Below are 18054 nucleotides of genomic sequence, written 5' to 3'. Positions count from 1 at the left end.
ATCCAGCAACTGTAACCTTTGTGATATTTGTATAAGTTTTGCCCTTAACCTGCAGCATTTTGGTTAATATTTTGCTGCATAAAATCAGTGACCTAATTTCCTGGTGAAGCCCAAATGAAGGGTTTGGACAACAAACAGATTAGAAATCTGGCATCTTTACAAAAACAGTTAAAAGACTGCACAACAGAACTTGAAACAAATAAAAGAAAACTTGCTCCTGTCTCCTGGGACCCCGGAAATTCTTATCCAGACAGATGTCAGACTTCTCCCAATTAGAGCCCATCAGAAAGCCATTACATAGCAATTAAAACACAAACAAACTGACCAAAAGAACCTCCTGAGGCTGGTTGCCAGTAACATAGTATGTCCAGCCATGGGAATGACAAGACTGGGTTTATAAGATATGCAGGCTTCCTAACCCGCTCTCTTGTGTGCACGTTGCTTTGTGGGGCACTTAGCATCTTCACATTCGTCCTCCCCTCTAATATTCTTGAGGCCCTTGTGGAGAACGCTTGCTCTCTGTGCAGCGGGTATGTGGGCCTGCCTCGGTTTCTCCACCACTTTAATGCTTCCTGCCCTGTGGGCCTTCGCACCTGCTGTTCTCTCTGCTGCTACACTCTTCCCTCCCCTCCTCACCCTCCCACCTCCTACTCAATGTCAAGGCCTTGGCTTGCAATTTCCCTTCCTCGGCAAAGCCTCTCCGGGCCTCCCAGACTAGATGAGGAGCCTTATAACATACTCCAGTTATTCCCAAACTTCCCCTTCACAGTGTTTATCACAGCTTGTCACTGCATGTTTGCACTTCTGTTTGATTAAAGTCGGTCTCCCGCTCCTGATAGTAAACTCCACCACGGAAGCAAGCACCCCTGCCTCGTTCATCTCTGGGAGCCTGGCACAAGCATGCCCTCAGTTTGAGTGGATGAATGAAAGACAGTGTAATTATCCTCATTTTACAGGTGAAGGAAGAGACCTCAGAGAAAGAAGCTACTTCTCAAGGTCACAGCCCATTAGCAGAAGTGCTGGTGCTTGGATCCAGGAGTCCTCCTGGCTGGTTCTCACCACTCCTATGCTGCCTGGAAGGACAGTTTTCTTGCCATTTCTGGGGAATATAATTTTGAGTCTTGGTACCCCTGCCTGGAGAGGGTGTCCAAGGCAAACACAAGGCCAGCTCTCAGTGGTAGCAGAAACCCCTGGTGGCTGCCACTCCTGAGACGCCCACAGCCCGAGTCAGCATGACTCTAGCAGCGGATGGCCTGGACCCCCTCATTCCAGGATCACTCAGCATCCCTCAAGGCAGATCCTTGAATGCCCTGCAATTACTCCCACTCTCCCAGAAGCCCGGGTTGGGGTGGGGGGTAGGGATGGGGATAATTAAGGAGGAGGGTGACAGGCCCTTCTTTATCACCAAGAATATCTCCACGTCCTGGAGGTATTTCTGCTGAAGGTTTGATTGTGCATTCTCTCTCATGATGACAAAGCTACTCACTTCATCACTTAACTCTTTCAGCATTCTGTGAAGTTCTGGTCCAAAGCAGGGCTTAGAAGATACTGATACATGAGGGCGTGAGCCCCAGGAGAGCAGGGAACTTGTGGGACTTGCTCATGGCTACGTCTCCGGTTGTTAGGACAGCACTGGGCACACAGGCGGTGTTCAACAGGTACCTGCTACATGAAGGAACTAAAAGCTTTCTGTGTGTCAGGAACTTACTATATTGCTATATTATAGGGACTGTTACTAGCCCATTTTACAGCCTAGGCAATAGGGGTTTAGAGAGTTAAGAGATTTACTCAAGGTCAAAAACTTACTAAACAGTGGAGCCAGGATTCAAAGCACTAAGTGGGCGATTAGGATTGGGAATTCAGGCAGTAAGGGAAAGACCTTGATTTCTCGTGATATGAACATGAGAGCAGTTTCAACACTAGGAAATATCTTCATCAGAGAAGGGGGAGAGGAATTCATGCAACAAACTTTCAAACCAAGCGCGAAGTCCAGATTCTCAGGGTCCATGAAGATACCATGCAGTTTGCTGAGACTCATGTGGGCTTCCCAGCATATAACATAGGGTCCTGCAGCAGGAACCACTCAGGGACCCAGGCACTGAGGGATCAGTGCTCATGGAAAGGGGGAGGCCTAGTCCTTCAGAGACCTGTGCAGCAGGCAGGGCTCGGGTCTCAGGAGGCAAGATGGGGAGAGCCCTGGAGTGGGAGTCATAAGGCCATGTCCCCCTTTGCCCCCTGTAGCCTTGAGCTCTCATGCAAATCTCTTCGTGTCTCTGGGGCTCACTTTCCCCATCTATACAATGAGGGTTGTTACTTTAGAGCCTAGAGAGTGACTCCTGGGATCCATTCACCTCTAATACCTGCATGACTGTACATACAAGTAAGTAGTTGTAGAGTCACAGCATCTTAGAAATGGTCACCTCGCTCAGTCCAACAAAGGAACCCTGCTCTAGCATTCCTAGGAGGTGGCATGGGATTCTGCTGAATAGCTCCAGGCTGGTGGTTCTCAACCCACCAGGTTGATTATGCCTTCTGGGGGACAGACATGTGGCAACGTCTGAGATATTTTTGGTTGTCGCGATGAGAAGGGGTACGTTATTGGCATCTAGTGGGCAGAGGCCAGGGATGCTACAAAACACCCTGTACTACACAGGGCGGTCTCCACACAGAAAGATTATCTGGCCCCATATGTCAACAGTGCTGAGGTTGAGAAACTGGCTCTAGGCAAAGGGGATTCAATACATGTTGAGGGAACTCCTGGCATGGGCATGTGTGGCTAGGACAAGCTTGATAGGAAGATATGCTCCTTGTAATGGCCTCCCTGACCTTCTATCTGCCTTGTGGGGAAACTGGGAGGAAGGTTTCTCCCTAAGAAATGCCCTCCCCAAGACAGCTATTCAAACATCTGCGGATGGCTAGTACAGCAATTCAGCCAACAGCGATCACCTGTAGAGTGAGCGCGTGGGGGTCAGTGCCAGGGCTGAGGGGCCAACGTCAGAAGCAAGGTTCTCAGGGAGATGGCCAACGGCTCAATGCAAGCTGGAGGGGACCAGGTGCAAACAAAGGGCTGAGGGGGTTCCAGGAGGAGGGACTAGTGAGTTGTGGGTGGGGCTGGGGCCATCTGGGGAGTTTCTGAAGTGGGCAGTGCCTAAACTGGGCCTACAATGGTAGGAGCTCCAAAGTAAGGCACGCAGGATACAGTGTTCAGGAGGCATGCAAGTGAAGAGCAACTACTTGGAGGCACCAGGACCATGAGATCATTTGAGGGGCTGAACACCGTCCCTGCCACAAGGTCCAGCCTGGCCAGCCCTGCCCACCTCCCACCTCATCTCTCACCTTCTGGCTGCACCCCGGACACACTGGCTCCTCTCGGTCTCCCACACTTGTCATTTCCTCACCCCCCCAGAGGCTGGCAGATTCAGTCCCCTCAGGTTGGCGAATCCCATCCCTCCCCTCTTTGCCCAGTTAACACCCACTTGTCCTTTGAACCCCAGTTCCAGCCCACCGTCAGGGAACCTTCCCTGCTGCCCTCCCCACCCTGTCACGTGCTCTCACACTCCCACACTCCTCCCCTTTGTACAGCTTATCACAGTTGACAGGTATTTGTGTGACTATTGACCATGGCCCACCTCCCCCCTGGACTACAGGGCAATGGGGGTAGGGCTGAGATTGGAATTCACTGTGGACCCTGGTGCAGAGCCTGCACCTGGTAGGTGCTCGAGAAAGAGTATTTGAATGGATGAAGGAATGACTGAAAGTTGGCTTTGGCAGCTGAAGTGTTGAGTTTGTTCAAGGCAGTTTGAGCCCTCAGTGAGAGGGTCTTAAATCCTAGGCTGAAGTGTGTGTATCTCACGGGTGAGCAGGGATGGGCCCCGGAGACCTCTCGAAAGGGCTCTGCCGAGAACACTGTGATGCCTGGGAATGATGGACTGGGCAGAGGACGGAGGACTGAGCAGCACCTGGAGACTAATTAGGAGACTGGTGCAAGAATCCTGGGGCCAGAGGGCTGGACCCCGGGAAGTGGCAGAGGGAAAGCAGCTCTGATTTGCTTCTTGGAGACTCTTGGTTCCCTCCCATTCCTTTTGGTGCATCCTGAGAGTCCATGGGAAGACTAAGCAGCAGCCTGGTGTGATGCTCTGAGATGTGGGGGGAAGGGATGGGAGAGGGAGGTGGGGGTATAGGGGCTGTGATGGTGCAGACACTCTGCAACTCAGACATCCTCCTGTTCTCTGACCCCTTGACCCCAAGCAGCTCAACCTCCCACCCACTGGCAGAGCCAGGGCAGTCTGCTCAGAGAACTGCCAGGGAAGCAGGCCAGCCGAGCAGCCGGTGGAGGCACACAGGGACAGAAGGCAGATTACACGTCACTTCACATTAGCCACACCGGCAACTTTCCCGAACCACCCAGAGAGGGGCAAATGAATCACAATTTTGAGGACAAGCCAAAAGCACAGACAACACTGAGATGGAAGGAGACTGTATCTCCTTTCTACTCATGAGTGAATAGGAATGCCTTACAGAGGGTCAGGTTTGCTTACCTGTGAGGTACATCTCCTCTCCTTCGGTGAACATCTGGTGGCAGCGTACACATCTGGCACAGGTTGGGTGGTAGTGCTTCCCTCCTGCCTATGGAAATAAAAAGATAAAAGAGGTCAGAGCTGGGGCTGCCATCCAGTGGGGCAGGTTGGGTTTGAACATTTCCTAATTCATTAGTGTCGATGGCATCTTCATGGCCCTGAAGCTGGTTGCGAGTCTATGCAGGGGAGTCCAGAACAGTCTAAAAGTTCACCAGAAGCTTGGTGATTCCATACCACGGGTATCTGATGGCATTCAGGGGACTTCCCTGGACACCTGTACTTCTATTCCAGCAGTGAAAGGGCCATTTGAAGGCCATTGGTCCTACCTCCTTATTTCCAGATGAGAAAACAGCCTTACTTTGAGGACATCCCAGCATGTCCCCAAGAATGGGCCCTTACCACCAGAGGTACATGACATGGTTTTAAGTGGCACAGAGACCTTCGGTTTAATAACATTGGATCCGTGAAAAAAAGATGTCCTTTTTAATCTTCTATCAATTCTTCTGATTTTTTTCAAGGAGAAAGTACCAGTTTGGTGCAGTATGTCTTTTAACATCTATCCAAAACTTACTAATCTACCTTTTTAAGAATAAGAACAGATGTGAGGCTTGGAGCCTCCACTAGGGCTATATTTTCTTAGTCGCTGGCAATATGGCAAGTGATCCTGGTTTTCCTGTTATATTACATAAGTTTTCCTGTGTGTAAAGGAGCCAACTTGAAGATAAGTTATAGCATTAAATAAGAATGAGTACACGAGGCTCATAGGCATGGAAAAAATTGTGAGAGTGGCACACTTTTAGGGCTCAGTGGACAAACAAGGGCACCCACAAAGCCAGGACCTGTTGGGGAGTCTCTGACCCCCAGGCCAGTCCCATGACTGCTGTACCTGGGAATCTCCACCCCATCCCCAGTTCACCCCAGTCTGACTTTGGTAAGCCTCCTTCCCTATTCCCACTTTCCTTCCCTACCCATTATTTCAACTAAAAATGGAAATGATTTGCAGCTGAGAATTCCTCTCTTGGGGGAAGAAACAACCCTCGGAGAAGGCTGTGACTCAAGGTCCCACTGGAAGCCAGGAGCAATGTTGGAGCTGCTCCCTGGAGGGCCGGTCACCAGCCCAGTGCTCACTTCCAGGCCGGCAGTTCTGACACTGCGGTCCCAGCCAAGAGGACCTGGCACGTGAGGGCCCTTCACTGGCGGCTCTAGAACTGCTATATGGGAGGGGCTTGGTGCAGCGATTGGGTTGGAAGGTGGGGCTCATTTTGAAGGTATATGTTGCATGTTAGGGCAAGGTTTTTTTGGGGGGGGATATAACCTGGGGGAAATTGATGGATACTGGGATGTTGTTAAAGGTCCCCCAGACATCACTTGGTCTGATGTTAATGGGTTCCTTCCAATTCAAAAAGTATAACTGTATAATGCTGAAGGCTTCTCCCTGAATCTTTTGGGGTGGGGGAGGGTTGGTTGGGCATGGACTTATCTATTCTGGAGAGACTTGATTTATTCTAAAAATTTAGCAAGAATGTGGAAAGGGCAGATTTTTTAAAAAGGAAAAAAAAAATCCAAAATCCCCTTTTTTCAGTCTTGGTTGTTTGCATGGCTCCCACCAATGACAGAATGTCCTTATCGTCACCAAAGCAAACTGTGTTCAAACTTTGGAAGGAGCCTGCTAATTTTCCCAAGCTGAGATGTCGTGGGACTGATTCTCCCATACCATGACAAGGATAATCGTTTTAATTAGTAGTCTCTTCCTACTTTGTGTCTCTTTATCATTTCAATTATAGACCTGTTTCTAGGATGGCAACAGCACGTTGGCAAAACTGAAGCTGGCATCTTCCTAAATGTCACGTCCCAGCACCCCGCTCCAGCCGCAAGAGGCTTTGTGCCCATCTAGCAATCCTGCCATGAATGGCACTAAAAACCACCTGAGGGAGTGGGGAAGGGAGGCTGCAGAGCAGCAGGTGCCAGCAAAAGGGAAACCAAGTCAGTGGGATAAGATGAGACATTCTGTCTGATAACAAGCCAAAGTCTAGAACATAGTGAAGAAAAATGGCAAAGAATCAGTACTTGGAAAATGGGGCCCTATTGGAGAGGTCTGAGAACCACAAGCAAGGTTAGGCAAGGCAGCACAGGGACACAGGGCTGTGGTTCTCCTTGGAGAGGACACAGACCAGGAAGGAAGGAGTGTGACTGGCGCTCAGCATGTTGAGGTCTGTCACTGAGGAAGGGATTGTGGGGTGGCCTGGGGAGGGAATGGGAAGGGGAAATGGAATTTAATTAAGTGCCTACTGTGTACCTAGAAATGCACTGGGCCTCGCAGTGGGCAGCTGTTGCTTTGGCCTGGCAAATATCCTTCCTCCTTCCTCCAGAGCTAGCATCAAGCTTTTCCTTGGTGGGACTGACTACCCATTCCCCATGTCAATCCATGTGGTTATTCCAACTCTATGGTCACAGCTACTGGTTTGGAGATGGGCCTGAGATTCTCCAGTGAGGGCCAGTCCCAGGACGTTTGCTGAGCTATTAGGAAAGAGAAAGCTCGCCTTCCATCAGAAATGCTGGCTGATAGGATGTAAGCCTAGAGCAATGGTGTCCGATTTCCCCATCACATAGGAGAGCCTTCCTGAGAATAAAGCCAACACAGAAGAAAGTGCCACCAAGAGGGCAAGATATTCCAAATGCATTTGTTTGAGTGCTGGATCCAGCTGTGCCTGAAGTAAGAACTCCTCCTGGGTTTTTATTATGGGAGCTGATAAATTTCCTTTTTGGTCTGAGCCAGCTGAGTATAGTTTCTGTACTTGCAAGCAAAAGAGTCCTGACTAGCTACAAAGGAAAAACACACTCCTGTTTTGGTCCCTTACTCTCAGACTACTACCATACTCATAGCACTTCTGACACCAGATATATGGGTGTTTTTTTTTTTTCTCCCACACCAAGCAATTCTCTATGACACCAGCTGGGTGTCCTATAATTTAATTTATTCTGACACTCTACTCGGAGAGAACGTCAGACCCCACAGGTTAAGGGCTCAGACTCACAAGACTGTCTCCCCCCAACCCCAATTTAGATACCAATCATAAGTCCCAGGTTGTCACCTGTATTTCTGACTGACCAGCTATAAATCAGGGTTCCCACGACCCGCATCTTGGGTTTAATAATTTGCTAGAATGGCTCACAGAACTCAGGGAAACAGTTACATTTACTGGTTTATTACAAAAGGATATGATAAAGAATAGAGATGAGCATTCAGATGGAAGAGGCACAAGGTATGTGGGCAGGGGCATGGAGAATCCATCATGCCCTCTCACTGTGCACCACTCTCCCAGAACCTCCACCTGTTCACCAACCTGGAAGCTCTCTGAATCCTGTACTTGTGGGGTATTTATGGAGGCTTACTTGCATAGGCAGGATCCATCATTAACTCAGTTTCTAGGCCCTCTCCCCTTCCTGGAGGATGGGAATTGGGGCTGAAAGTTTAAACTTCTAATCATGGCTTGATATTTTTCTGGTGACCAGCCCCCATCCAGGAGCCCACCAAGAGTCACCTCATTAGAACAAAATATGCTCCTATCCCTCAGAAAATTCCAAGGGATTTAGGAGCTCTGTGTGTAGGAACTGAGGTCAAAGATCAAATGTGAGAACAAAATATGCTCCTAGTACTCTTATCACTTAGGAAATCAGAAGGATTTTAGGAGCTCTGTGCCAGGAACCAGGGGCAGAGACCAATATATATATTTTCTATGATTTCACATTGACATATCTACTAGGAGTTAATAACAGTAGTATTCTCCATTGATAGATAAAGACTCTAAGACTCAAAGAAAGTGACTTGGTTAAGGTTTCATGGCTAGAAGTGATAAAACTGGAATCTAAGTCTGTTTCACTCCAACTGTGTATTTTCATACATCACACTGCCTCAAAGGCCCTGGGTAGCTGAGAGCTGTTGGCATTGGTGTGGGATACGGGAGCCTGGAGTCCTAGATTTCAGCTCTGTCTTTACTAGAAATTCTGTATATGACCTGGGAGAAGCACCACATGTCTTGGGGCTCACTTTTCTTATATGTAAAATGAGGAGGGTAAACTAGTTGATTGCTAGAAGTCTCTTCCTGCTCTAAGGAAAAAAAAAAAAATCAACACGCCCAAGATGCTAACGGAGCCTCGTACAAATGTAACCAATTGAAACCCAGTCACAAGAGCTGCCCAAGAAGAGAAGGCTCTCACTATGCTAAGTGACAGTAACATGCGGGGGAAAAGACAGCCACCGACACGATTTCAGAGCAGCTTGGAAATGCTGGGACAAATTCCCTTCTGCGGCCCTGGCCCTGCGTGTAATCGAACTCTCTACCTTCTCGAAAGAAAAGTCTGCTTTTATGATCTCTCGTGCCACTGACCCTTTACCCCACTACAATGTGGATGCCCCCTGCCCACAATCCTGCAGACCCAACAAATGGTTCTCCTGAAGGTAACCTTGCCCCACACCTCACAGCTTTTTCTCAGCCTGCGTATCCCTACCTGCTCTGTAGAATCTGCCCGACACTCTGACTGACTCCCCATCTTTTCCGAGCTCTGTCCTCTCATCACCCCTTCCCAATCTCCCCCCATGTCCCGACTGCTCCCCCTCGTTCTCTGACAACTTCTCAGCTCCTTCTTCCCCCTGTAAGCAGCCACTCCTCGAGGCTGCCTTCCGCCCACTTCTCTTTCTCCCTCAGAAATCCTGATGACTCCAATGGTGCCGACTATTATTCAAATCCTAGCATTTTTGAGACTGGTCCCTCCAGGCCTGAGCTTTGTCCCTGAGCTCTGATCTACATTCTCACTGTCCTCTTGAAACCTTCCTGGAATTTCAGCCACACCCCACCCCGAAGAAAACTCGATATGTTTCTGCCCAGATCAGCTTCTTTCCCTGCCACCCCCAGTTCTGCGGATGGCAACACCAGACTTCCTCTCACCTGGGCTTGACACTTTGGTTCAACTTTTGGCCTCTCGTTCGATGGTTACGTCTACAAGTTGCCCCACGGTTGCAAAGCTACTGGAATTCTACTTCCACAGTGCTGCAGACAGGGTGGTTGCCCCTTCCACTGCCACTGTACCTCCTGAGTCCTTCCTGAGGGGTCAAGGGCTCCTTGCTGGTCTCCCACTTCCAGTTTCTTTCCTCTAAATTTAACCCATGTACATCACGTTATCCTCCCTAAGATGCAGCTTGAAGCAGGTCACTTCTGCTTGGCCTTTCTACAACACCTCTGCTCCTGTTGCCCCGTAAATGACAAACTCCTCACCTGGCATCAGGCCCTCAGAAACCTGGGCCCAAACCCTCCCTATGCTTCTGTTTCATGCCTTTTCCTCCACATCTCACTCCTACAGCTCCTTGGAAATGCTTGATGGTTTATCCACTCTGTGCATTTGTTTATCTTATTCTCTCTGATTCCCTACAATCTTGTAAAAGCAATCTTACTACATTGCTCTTTGGTTTAAAATTCTCCAATGGCTTTCCACTGCACTTGCTAGAAAACAGAAACTCCTAAACAGGTCTACAGAGCTTTGTGTGACATGCCCTTTATGATATACTCCATCCTCCTCTAGCCCTGATTTACAGAACTCAGCCACACTGGCCTTTTTCTCTGTTCCCTGAAAGGGTCAAGCTCATTCTTCCTCCAGCTCTTCACACGGCAGCTTCCTGCTCATCCTCAGGGCTCAGCTTCAATGCATCTCCTCAGAGAGTCCATTCCTGGTTGCTGCACTTTCTCCCGCTGAGCCGAGATGCGGCTGCAGAATCCTTCTCGACACACTGCTGACTCCAGGTAACCACAACCGACTGGCCAGATTTGTCAGAATTAATGACTCTGTTCGCAAGGCCTGACCCATTCTGTCGTCCCTCAGCCACTGTCAGATGAGAAAACTGAGGCCTAGAAAGGCAAAGATACTCACCCAAAATCTGAGCATGAGTTAGCACCCAACTGTTTCTACTCTTAGGCTACTGTTTTTCATTTGCACCAAACTCTTTCCTGTTTCTGGTTCCTCAAGGTGGGTGGTCCCAAAGCATAGGAAGACAGCTTCCTGGGCCCACAGGGTGTGGGAGGGAAGGCCAGGAAGGCCAGCAAACGAGGGCTCAGGCGAGGGCTCAGGCGAGGGCTCAGGCAAGGGCTCAGCAATAGTGCTGCAGGTTGTCTGTCATGGCAGAGCGAGCTGTGTATCAGAGGCGGAGAAGAGCTGTTGCCATGGTGATGGACCAGCCAAAGAAGGGCTTAGGGAATAGGCTGCTAGACAAGCTGGTTCTTAAATCAGCACGTTACCAAATGCTTAAAAAATAAAGCAGGGTTGGGAAGAAAATCATAATTGTCACTCCCCAGTAATTGAGCTGGGTCTGAATCCAGAGAAGCAACTGATATTTCCAACACAGCATTTTTGGAACAAGGAATAATTTTGTCCAGCTCCTCATTTTGGGGGTACCCAGAGAAGGTTATCTGCTCAAGGTTATGTAGCAAGCTAAGCTGGGGTAGAGAAAATGGGGGAGGTAGAGGCTATGGAAAAAGGGGTGTGGGGTGACTCTCCCCTTCCTCAGGGATGACTTTTTGGAGTCACAGGCCATCCTGCCCAAACATCTTCAGAGTTACTTGTACCCACTCACCTCCAAGACCCTGCCGCTGATGTATCGGTCACAAGTCTCACACTTAATGCCAAACTGGGAGTGGTAGTCAGACTCACAGTATGGAACGCCATCCCTGCAAGAGGAAATCCACACAGGAAGAGGAAGTTAGGGGGGTTTACGGGGGTGTCACGTGGAGCTTCCCAGACCTGCAGCCAACTGTGACTGGGACAAGATTAGAAGCACTCAGGGAGCTGTTAAAAATGCAAATTCCCCAGACACCCTTCAGATATACAAAATCAGACAATTCCTGGGATGGGGGGATGCCAGGGAACCTGCATCTTGACAAACTCCCTGAGCGTGCCTGGGAACCACCGGTCAGCTGCTGGCTGTGAGTGTCCCTTTTCCACTCTCCTTCCTCTCCCTCCCCGCAAATTCTCCAGACCTACTTTTTCCTTTACCCCAAATGGCTCTTTTAAAAATTCATTTAAAAATTATTTAAAAAATAAAACTTTTATTTTATTTAGAATAGGTAATATTTGCATTTGGCACATTATAGAGGCACAAAGGGGAAAGTCTTTACCCCCCTCTCAGCCTCTCCCAGTTTCCCTTCCAGGAGGTCATCAATATGATCAGTGTTTTTTGCATATCCTTAAGGGCTCCTCTTCTAATAAAACACTTCACCTGTACAGAAAGAGTCATCTGATTGTGCCCCTGGATCAGCAGAAAACAGGAACCCCCTCTCCCCGACCACCTCCTAAGCGTTCCATTCTTGCCCAGTGCTTATAACTTATTGGGCAGTAATAAGATTACTGTTAGTTATTCTTATACAACCCCCTACTACTAATAGCCATTGATATTTATTGCTTGGTGTGTGCCAGGCCCTCTGAGGGCGTTTTACATAGGTTACTTCATCTAATCCTTGCAGCAGCCCTATGAGGTTGGCATTATCAGTCTCCCCACTGTATGCATGAGAAAACCCAATTCAGATGACCTAGAGCTGGTTCAAACCCAGACGGTCTGGTTTCTCCCAGGTTGTCATGAGAATTAAAGGACATGGTTCCAGCGTGTCCCAGGGCTCAGCACAGCGCCCGGCCTAGAGTGAGTACTTGGCAAGTGGCAGCTAGGGGAATCCCCATGATTGCTGAGCGGGGTCTTCAAGGAGGACGTTTGGGGCTCAGCTTTCAAGGGCCCACGTGGAGATGGTTGGAGCATCAAAGAGCTCAGCCCTGCTCCAGCCCTGCCTAGCTCTAAGGACCAGATCTGATGACATCTCTCTGAAGTGCTGATGCCATGTTTTGTACGTAACAGAACTCGCTCACACACACAGAGGCCTAAAGAACAGGCACGTCCAAGCTGCTGCCCTGTGGGCACTGCTAGGAGCCCACCCTGGGAGGCAGAGCCGTCAGTGTTTCCTGAAGGAGAGTTGGCAATGAGGACCCGTGCTCAGCAAAGTCACCAAGTGAGACTGTTGTTTGTGGGTCCACGAGATAAGCTTCCCCCTCCCCCAACCCTTCCACACTGGGTGGGGATGGGAGGGTGACCCGGCAGGGGGACAGTCATTTGTCGGGAGGTGGGGACAATGAGCCAGCAAAATTTGGGTATAAATGCCAACACATCCTAATTTGGACCCATGAGGTTGTGAGGCCTTTGGGAATTTGAAATATACATGATTCTAAAAAGAGGCAGATGGTAAAAATTAACATTTACTGGGTACTGATTAGGTACAAAGCACAGAGCTCTGAGCCCTGACACAACCCTATGAGGCAGGTCTTCTTCTTAGCCCTGTTTTTATAAATGAGGAAACTGAGACTCAGAGAAGTTGAGTCTCTTGCTGAGGTCAAGTGGGCTGGGCTTCTAACCTGGGCATCAACGCCACAGCCAGAGCCTCTAAGCATCTGACACTCTGCTGGCAGACGGATGAAGAGCCCAGAGGCCGGCTGCAGAGGCCCAAGGCGTGGTGGGCAATCTGGGCTGGACCTGCTTGAGAGGAGCTCTGAGCAAACCCTTACTCCCCCAGAGAATTTGGACTTAGGCTCACAAACTCAAGGACTCCTGGCTGGCGACTCACCAAGGACACTCCTTACTTGGCAGGCACAGAGGTGCATGCCAAACTCCACTAACATGGCCTTCAAAGCTCTTGGGGCTGTGACCTCAGCTCAACCTCTGCAGCTTTGGACGTCACCTGTGCACACACCCGAGTTCCCACAAACAGTATGGATGTGTCCAGCACCTCCCTGCCCTTGCCCAGGCTGGGCATTCTGCCTACAAGCTTTCCTTCTCTACATTTTCAAATCTTATACCCCTTTTCAAGGTCTGGCCCAAATATCACCATCTTCCATAAAGCTCTCATATATTCCAGATTCCACTTCTGCTAGTTAGAAGTGAATAGTCACAGCCCTTTGCTTAGACCTCTGGCACAGACAAGGGTCTTCTAGCTAGCATCTATCTCCCTTTCTGCCAGCAGCAGTACCTCGCCTGGGTTTTCCTGGGAACCACCCCTTCGCACTCGCAGTTACAAAGAGCTCACAAACAGCTGCTCTCTGGCTCGAGGGTTGAGATCCTCCTGGCCAGTGATTGGTCTAGAATGGGCACGTGACCCAGCGGTGGCCAAATCAGAGGCAGCCGTGGGACTTTTGCTGGAGTTCTTGGGAAAGAAGCCTCTCTCTCTCTGCCAGGTTTGCGAAGCTGCTAGAATGAAAGCCTGGAGTGGCTGGTGACCATCTTTGCTACCATTTGGGGAGGGCCTGCTTGAGAATGAAACAAACGCAGAGGAAGGTAGAGCTGAGAGGGAGACAGAGAGAGACACTTCTGAAGTGCTAATGACATCTTTAAGCCCTTGGATTCATCCATGCCAGAAGCCAGAGAATGCCGCTGGCCTTCCCATTTCTATGAGTCAATAAACTCCCATTTTTGCTTTTTAAGGGAGTTTGAGTTGGGTTTTCTGTCACTTAACGATTGGAAAGGTCTTAAAGGATAGAACTTCCCTTGAGCTCTCAATCACACATCCCCTGGAGGCACAGTTTCTTATGTATACAGCTTCTCTCTCTTATTTCTTGATAGCAGAAACCATGCATGCTACAAATTTACATGCTCACTGTGTCCTAGCATCGGGCCAGAGGCAATACCTGAGAAGTGTCTGGATCATAAAGTGTCAAAGCTGTGAGGGTCTGTGGCCCTAATTTATTTTAGGTACTTGAGTATGTAAATGTGGTCACAAGGGCCTAGCACAAGGGGGCTTGTCTAGTGCTCAGTGTGCAGGCTGGGCCATCTTTCCTGACAACTGTGTGTCCATCATCTCTTATCTCAATTCATTCAACAACTGTATTGTTGACTATGGGTCAGGCATTGTGCTACACGCAGCAGAGAATTAAACAAGTCCCGCCCTGGTGAGGACAGACACTAAATATAATCATTGGAGCAAATTACTCACTGCCTGAGACTCAGTTTCTACAGCTTTTCAAATGGGGATAAATATCTCATGGGGGTAGTCATGGGACTTAATGTGATAATTCGTGCACAGCAGTTAGTACATTCCTTGTCCACAATAAAAGCTCAATAAATGGTAGCTAGTATTATTAACCTTACTAAAAAGTTAACATGGATAAATATACAATTGCAAATGGTGTTGGCCTGTATGAAGGCAAAGAATAGGGCGGAATGAGGCCACCTCTGAGGAGAGGGTGTGGGACCTGAGACCAGAAGGAAGGGAGGAGCAAGCATGTGCAGAGCAGAGAAGAGCATCTGAGGCACAGGAAGCACCGCGTGAGGGCCCAAGGTGGGTGGGGTGCTGTTTGCGGCCAGAGTGTGGTAGCTGGATGGAAACGGAGGGAGATGCTGCTGGGGACTCGGGCAAAGGTCACGTGCAGCCAGGTCTGGGAGCATGCAGAGGCCAGGCGGGCGGGGCGGGGAGGGGGAGAAACCCACTTGCTGATGTACTCCCCGGTGAGGATGATGCTGCAGGTCTGGCATTTGAAGCAGCTGACGTGCCACTGCTTGTCCAGAGCCAGGAGTGACTGGCCGTGCTTGATCTCCTCCTTGCACCCAGCGCAGTCTGCAAAGACAAGAGGATGTGCTGAGCAAAGCATCCTGGGCCCCTAGAGCCCTGCCATCATCGCGCACCTGAGTCAAGGAAACCCCTCCTGGAATGCCAGCTTTTCCACAACTGCTTCCACCCTGGTACTGGCACCTGTCGAGACTCTGCCAGGTGAGGGAAAGGCCAGTGGAGCCCTGGCTGGCCTCTTGACAAGTGGTCTTGGTGTGAGGGAGAAAGAAAAACCTCCCAGGGTTCCTCCAGAAAGTTCCCTGCTGGTTATCCTGACAACTGTTCATCCAGAATGGACCCTGCACTGCTTCTGCTCTCGAGTTGCTAACTAAGCTCATGCAAGTCTCTGTGACCCAGGGACCTGCAGCATCAGTGTCACCTGGGAGCTCAGAAATGTGCAGCAATGTGGGCCCCACCCAGATCGACTGAATTTTTATTTATTTTTAATTATTTTATTTTATTTTTATTGAAGTATACTTGATTTACAATGTTGTGCTAGTTTCAGGTGTATAGCAAAGTGATTCAGTTACATATATATGTATATATATTATGTATGTATTATATATATATATATATCTTTTTCAGGTTCTTCTCCATTATAGGTTGTTACAAGATATTAAATATAGTTCCCTGTGCTATACAGTAGGTCCTTGCTGCTTATCTATTTTATGTATAGTAGTGTGTACCTGTTAATCCCAAACTCCTAATTTATCCCCCTCTTTCCCCTTTGTTAACCAAAAGTTTTTCTATGTCTGTGAGTCTGTTTCTGTTTTGTAAATAAGTTCATTTGTATCATTTTTCTAGGTTCCACATATAAGTGATATCATATGATATTTTTCTTTCTCTGCCTGACTTACTTCACTTACTATGATAATCTCCATGTCCATCCATGTTGCTGCAAATAGCATTATTTCATTCTTTTTTATGGCTGAGTAATATTCCATTGTGTATGTGTGTGTATGTATATATATATATATATATATATATATATATATATATATACATACACACCACATCTTCTTTATCCATTCATCTACTGATGGACATTTAGGTTGCTTCCATATCTTGGCTATTGTTAATACTGCTGCAATGAGCACTGGGGTGCATGTATCTTTTTGAATTAGAGTTTTCTCCAGATATATGCCCAGGACTGGGATTGCTGGATCATATGATAGCTCTATTTTTAGTTTTTTGAGGAACCTCCATACTGTTCTCCATAGTGGCTGCACCAATATACATTCCCACCAACAGTGCAAGAGGGTTCCCTTCTCTCCACACCCTCTCCAGCATTTATTGTTTGTAGACTTTTTGATGATGGCCATTCTGACTGGTGTGAGGTGACACCTCATTACAGTTTTGATTTGCATTTCTCTAATAATTAGTGATTTTAAGCATCTTTTCATGTGCCTGTTGTCCCTCTGTATGTGTTCTTTGATGAAACATCTATTTAGGTCTTCTGACCATTTTTCAATCAGGTTGTTTGTTTTTTTGATGTTGAGCTGTATGAGCTGTTTATATATTTTGGAAATTAAGCCCTTGTCGCAGACCAACTGAATTTTATCAAGATCTCCAAGCACAGTAGAGTTTCGCTCAATGGCAAGGGCCCTGTTTGTGATTTGTGTGTTTTGTGGTTAAATCTATTTTCTTGCCCAGCACCGTGCTCAGCACATAGTTAAGAACTCAAAGCAGATTTGCTGAATGAGCGTGAATGAGCAGGCCTCACAGCACTCAGGCAAAGGACAGAACTTAACACACACCTCCTCCCCAACATGATTATACACCAAACATTTGCCTCCCCAAGTAGCAAGGATTAAAGAGTCTGTGAGATCGTTCCAGAGCAGAAAGGTGCCCTTGCTCTCCATTCCCCTCACCCTGGACTGTGCACTGGGGCCAATATTGAATGTAGGGGGCCCCAGAGTCTGCCTGTTGCTCAATCGGTGTCTGCGGAGGGGCAGGAAATAGAGGCAGCATCCACGATACTTGGGAGATGAGGGGAATTCAGGCCTAGCCGACCGGATGTCCCACTCTGGAGGAGGAAAGGGTCATGGTGCAAAGTTTACCAGAGGACAAGCCTGCCTCCTGGCACCAAAGCAAATGCATACTTGGGAGCAGTGGCGAGAAAAGAGACGGCATATCAAGCTGGGAGCGGCTGGCTGAAGCTCTCACATCCAGCTGGGAGCCTGTCCTGGGAGAGGAGAGGAGGTGTCCATGTGTCTAGGAAGCGGGTGTGCCCAGCAGGCTGTGGGGAGGGTCAGGGCCCTGATGAAGTGTGTGTACGAGGCAGCTCTCACAGTCCGCGCCTCTTGGCCACACAGCGCCTTTCTAACGTCTCTTAGCGCAAGCTGTGGGCAGGAAGGTCTCCCACTGCAAAATGCTTCAAGTCCCAGGCCTTCAAATGGGGGCTGGGAGAATAGTTTTAGGATTTCTTTTCTCCTGGGATAAGTCTACCCCCACCCCATCCTGATCATCACAGTCTTCAGAATGTCATAGTTTAGAGAGGTCAGGTACCCCCTCCTCTTTTACAGACAGATGGCCTCTGAAGTGACTTGCCCATGCTCCGAACAGTAAAACCCAAGGGCTCAGGCGTCTGGTCCAGCTTTCTAGGCCACAAATGCTGACCTTGTGTCTCTGTGGGCCTCACTGATAGGGTTAAATGATTCCACAGGGGCTCAGAGTTCACAGAGCATTTGGCCAAAGTCCCACCCAATGCAGGAATCTACAGCATTCTCAGCAGGGGTGGGCACCTTCCTCTGTGTCCGCCTCCAGGGGTGAGCAGCTCACCCCCTCTCGAGAAAGTCCACTTTGCCTTTGGACAGGTAAGATTGTCATGACTACCTTTTTTTCTTCTTCTT

General features: G+C 48.8%; 1 protein-coding gene across 1 annotated transcript in view; it reads right to left on the bottom strand.

The window, feature by feature from the left end:
* The window catches only part of ABLIM3 (actin binding LIM protein family member 3), a 145935-nt gene that overhangs the window by 49639 nt on the left and 78242 nt on the right, over positions 1–18054 (bottom strand). The window contains exons 6-8 of the mRNA XM_061189828.1: positions 15085–15211; positions 11200–11293; positions 4539–4626 (exon numbers count right to left, since the gene is read on the bottom strand). Of these exons, the coding sequence (XP_061045811.1) occupies positions 4539–4626; positions 11200–11293; positions 15085–15211 (309 nt within the window). The remainder of the gene's footprint in view (positions 1–4538; positions 4627–11199; positions 11294–15084; positions 15212–18054) is intronic.

The sequence above is a fragment of the Eubalaena glacialis genome, chromosome 4 (assembly GCF_028564815.1).
Source record: "Eubalaena glacialis isolate mEubGla1 chromosome 4, mEubGla1.1.hap2.+ XY, whole genome shotgun sequence".
In the NCBI taxonomy this organism is placed as follows: Eukaryota; Metazoa; Chordata; class Mammalia; order Artiodactyla; family Balaenidae; genus Eubalaena; species Eubalaena glacialis.
The sequence above is the reverse complement of the archived record's forward strand: the minus strand, read 5'-3'. Positions and strand labels throughout refer to the sequence as shown.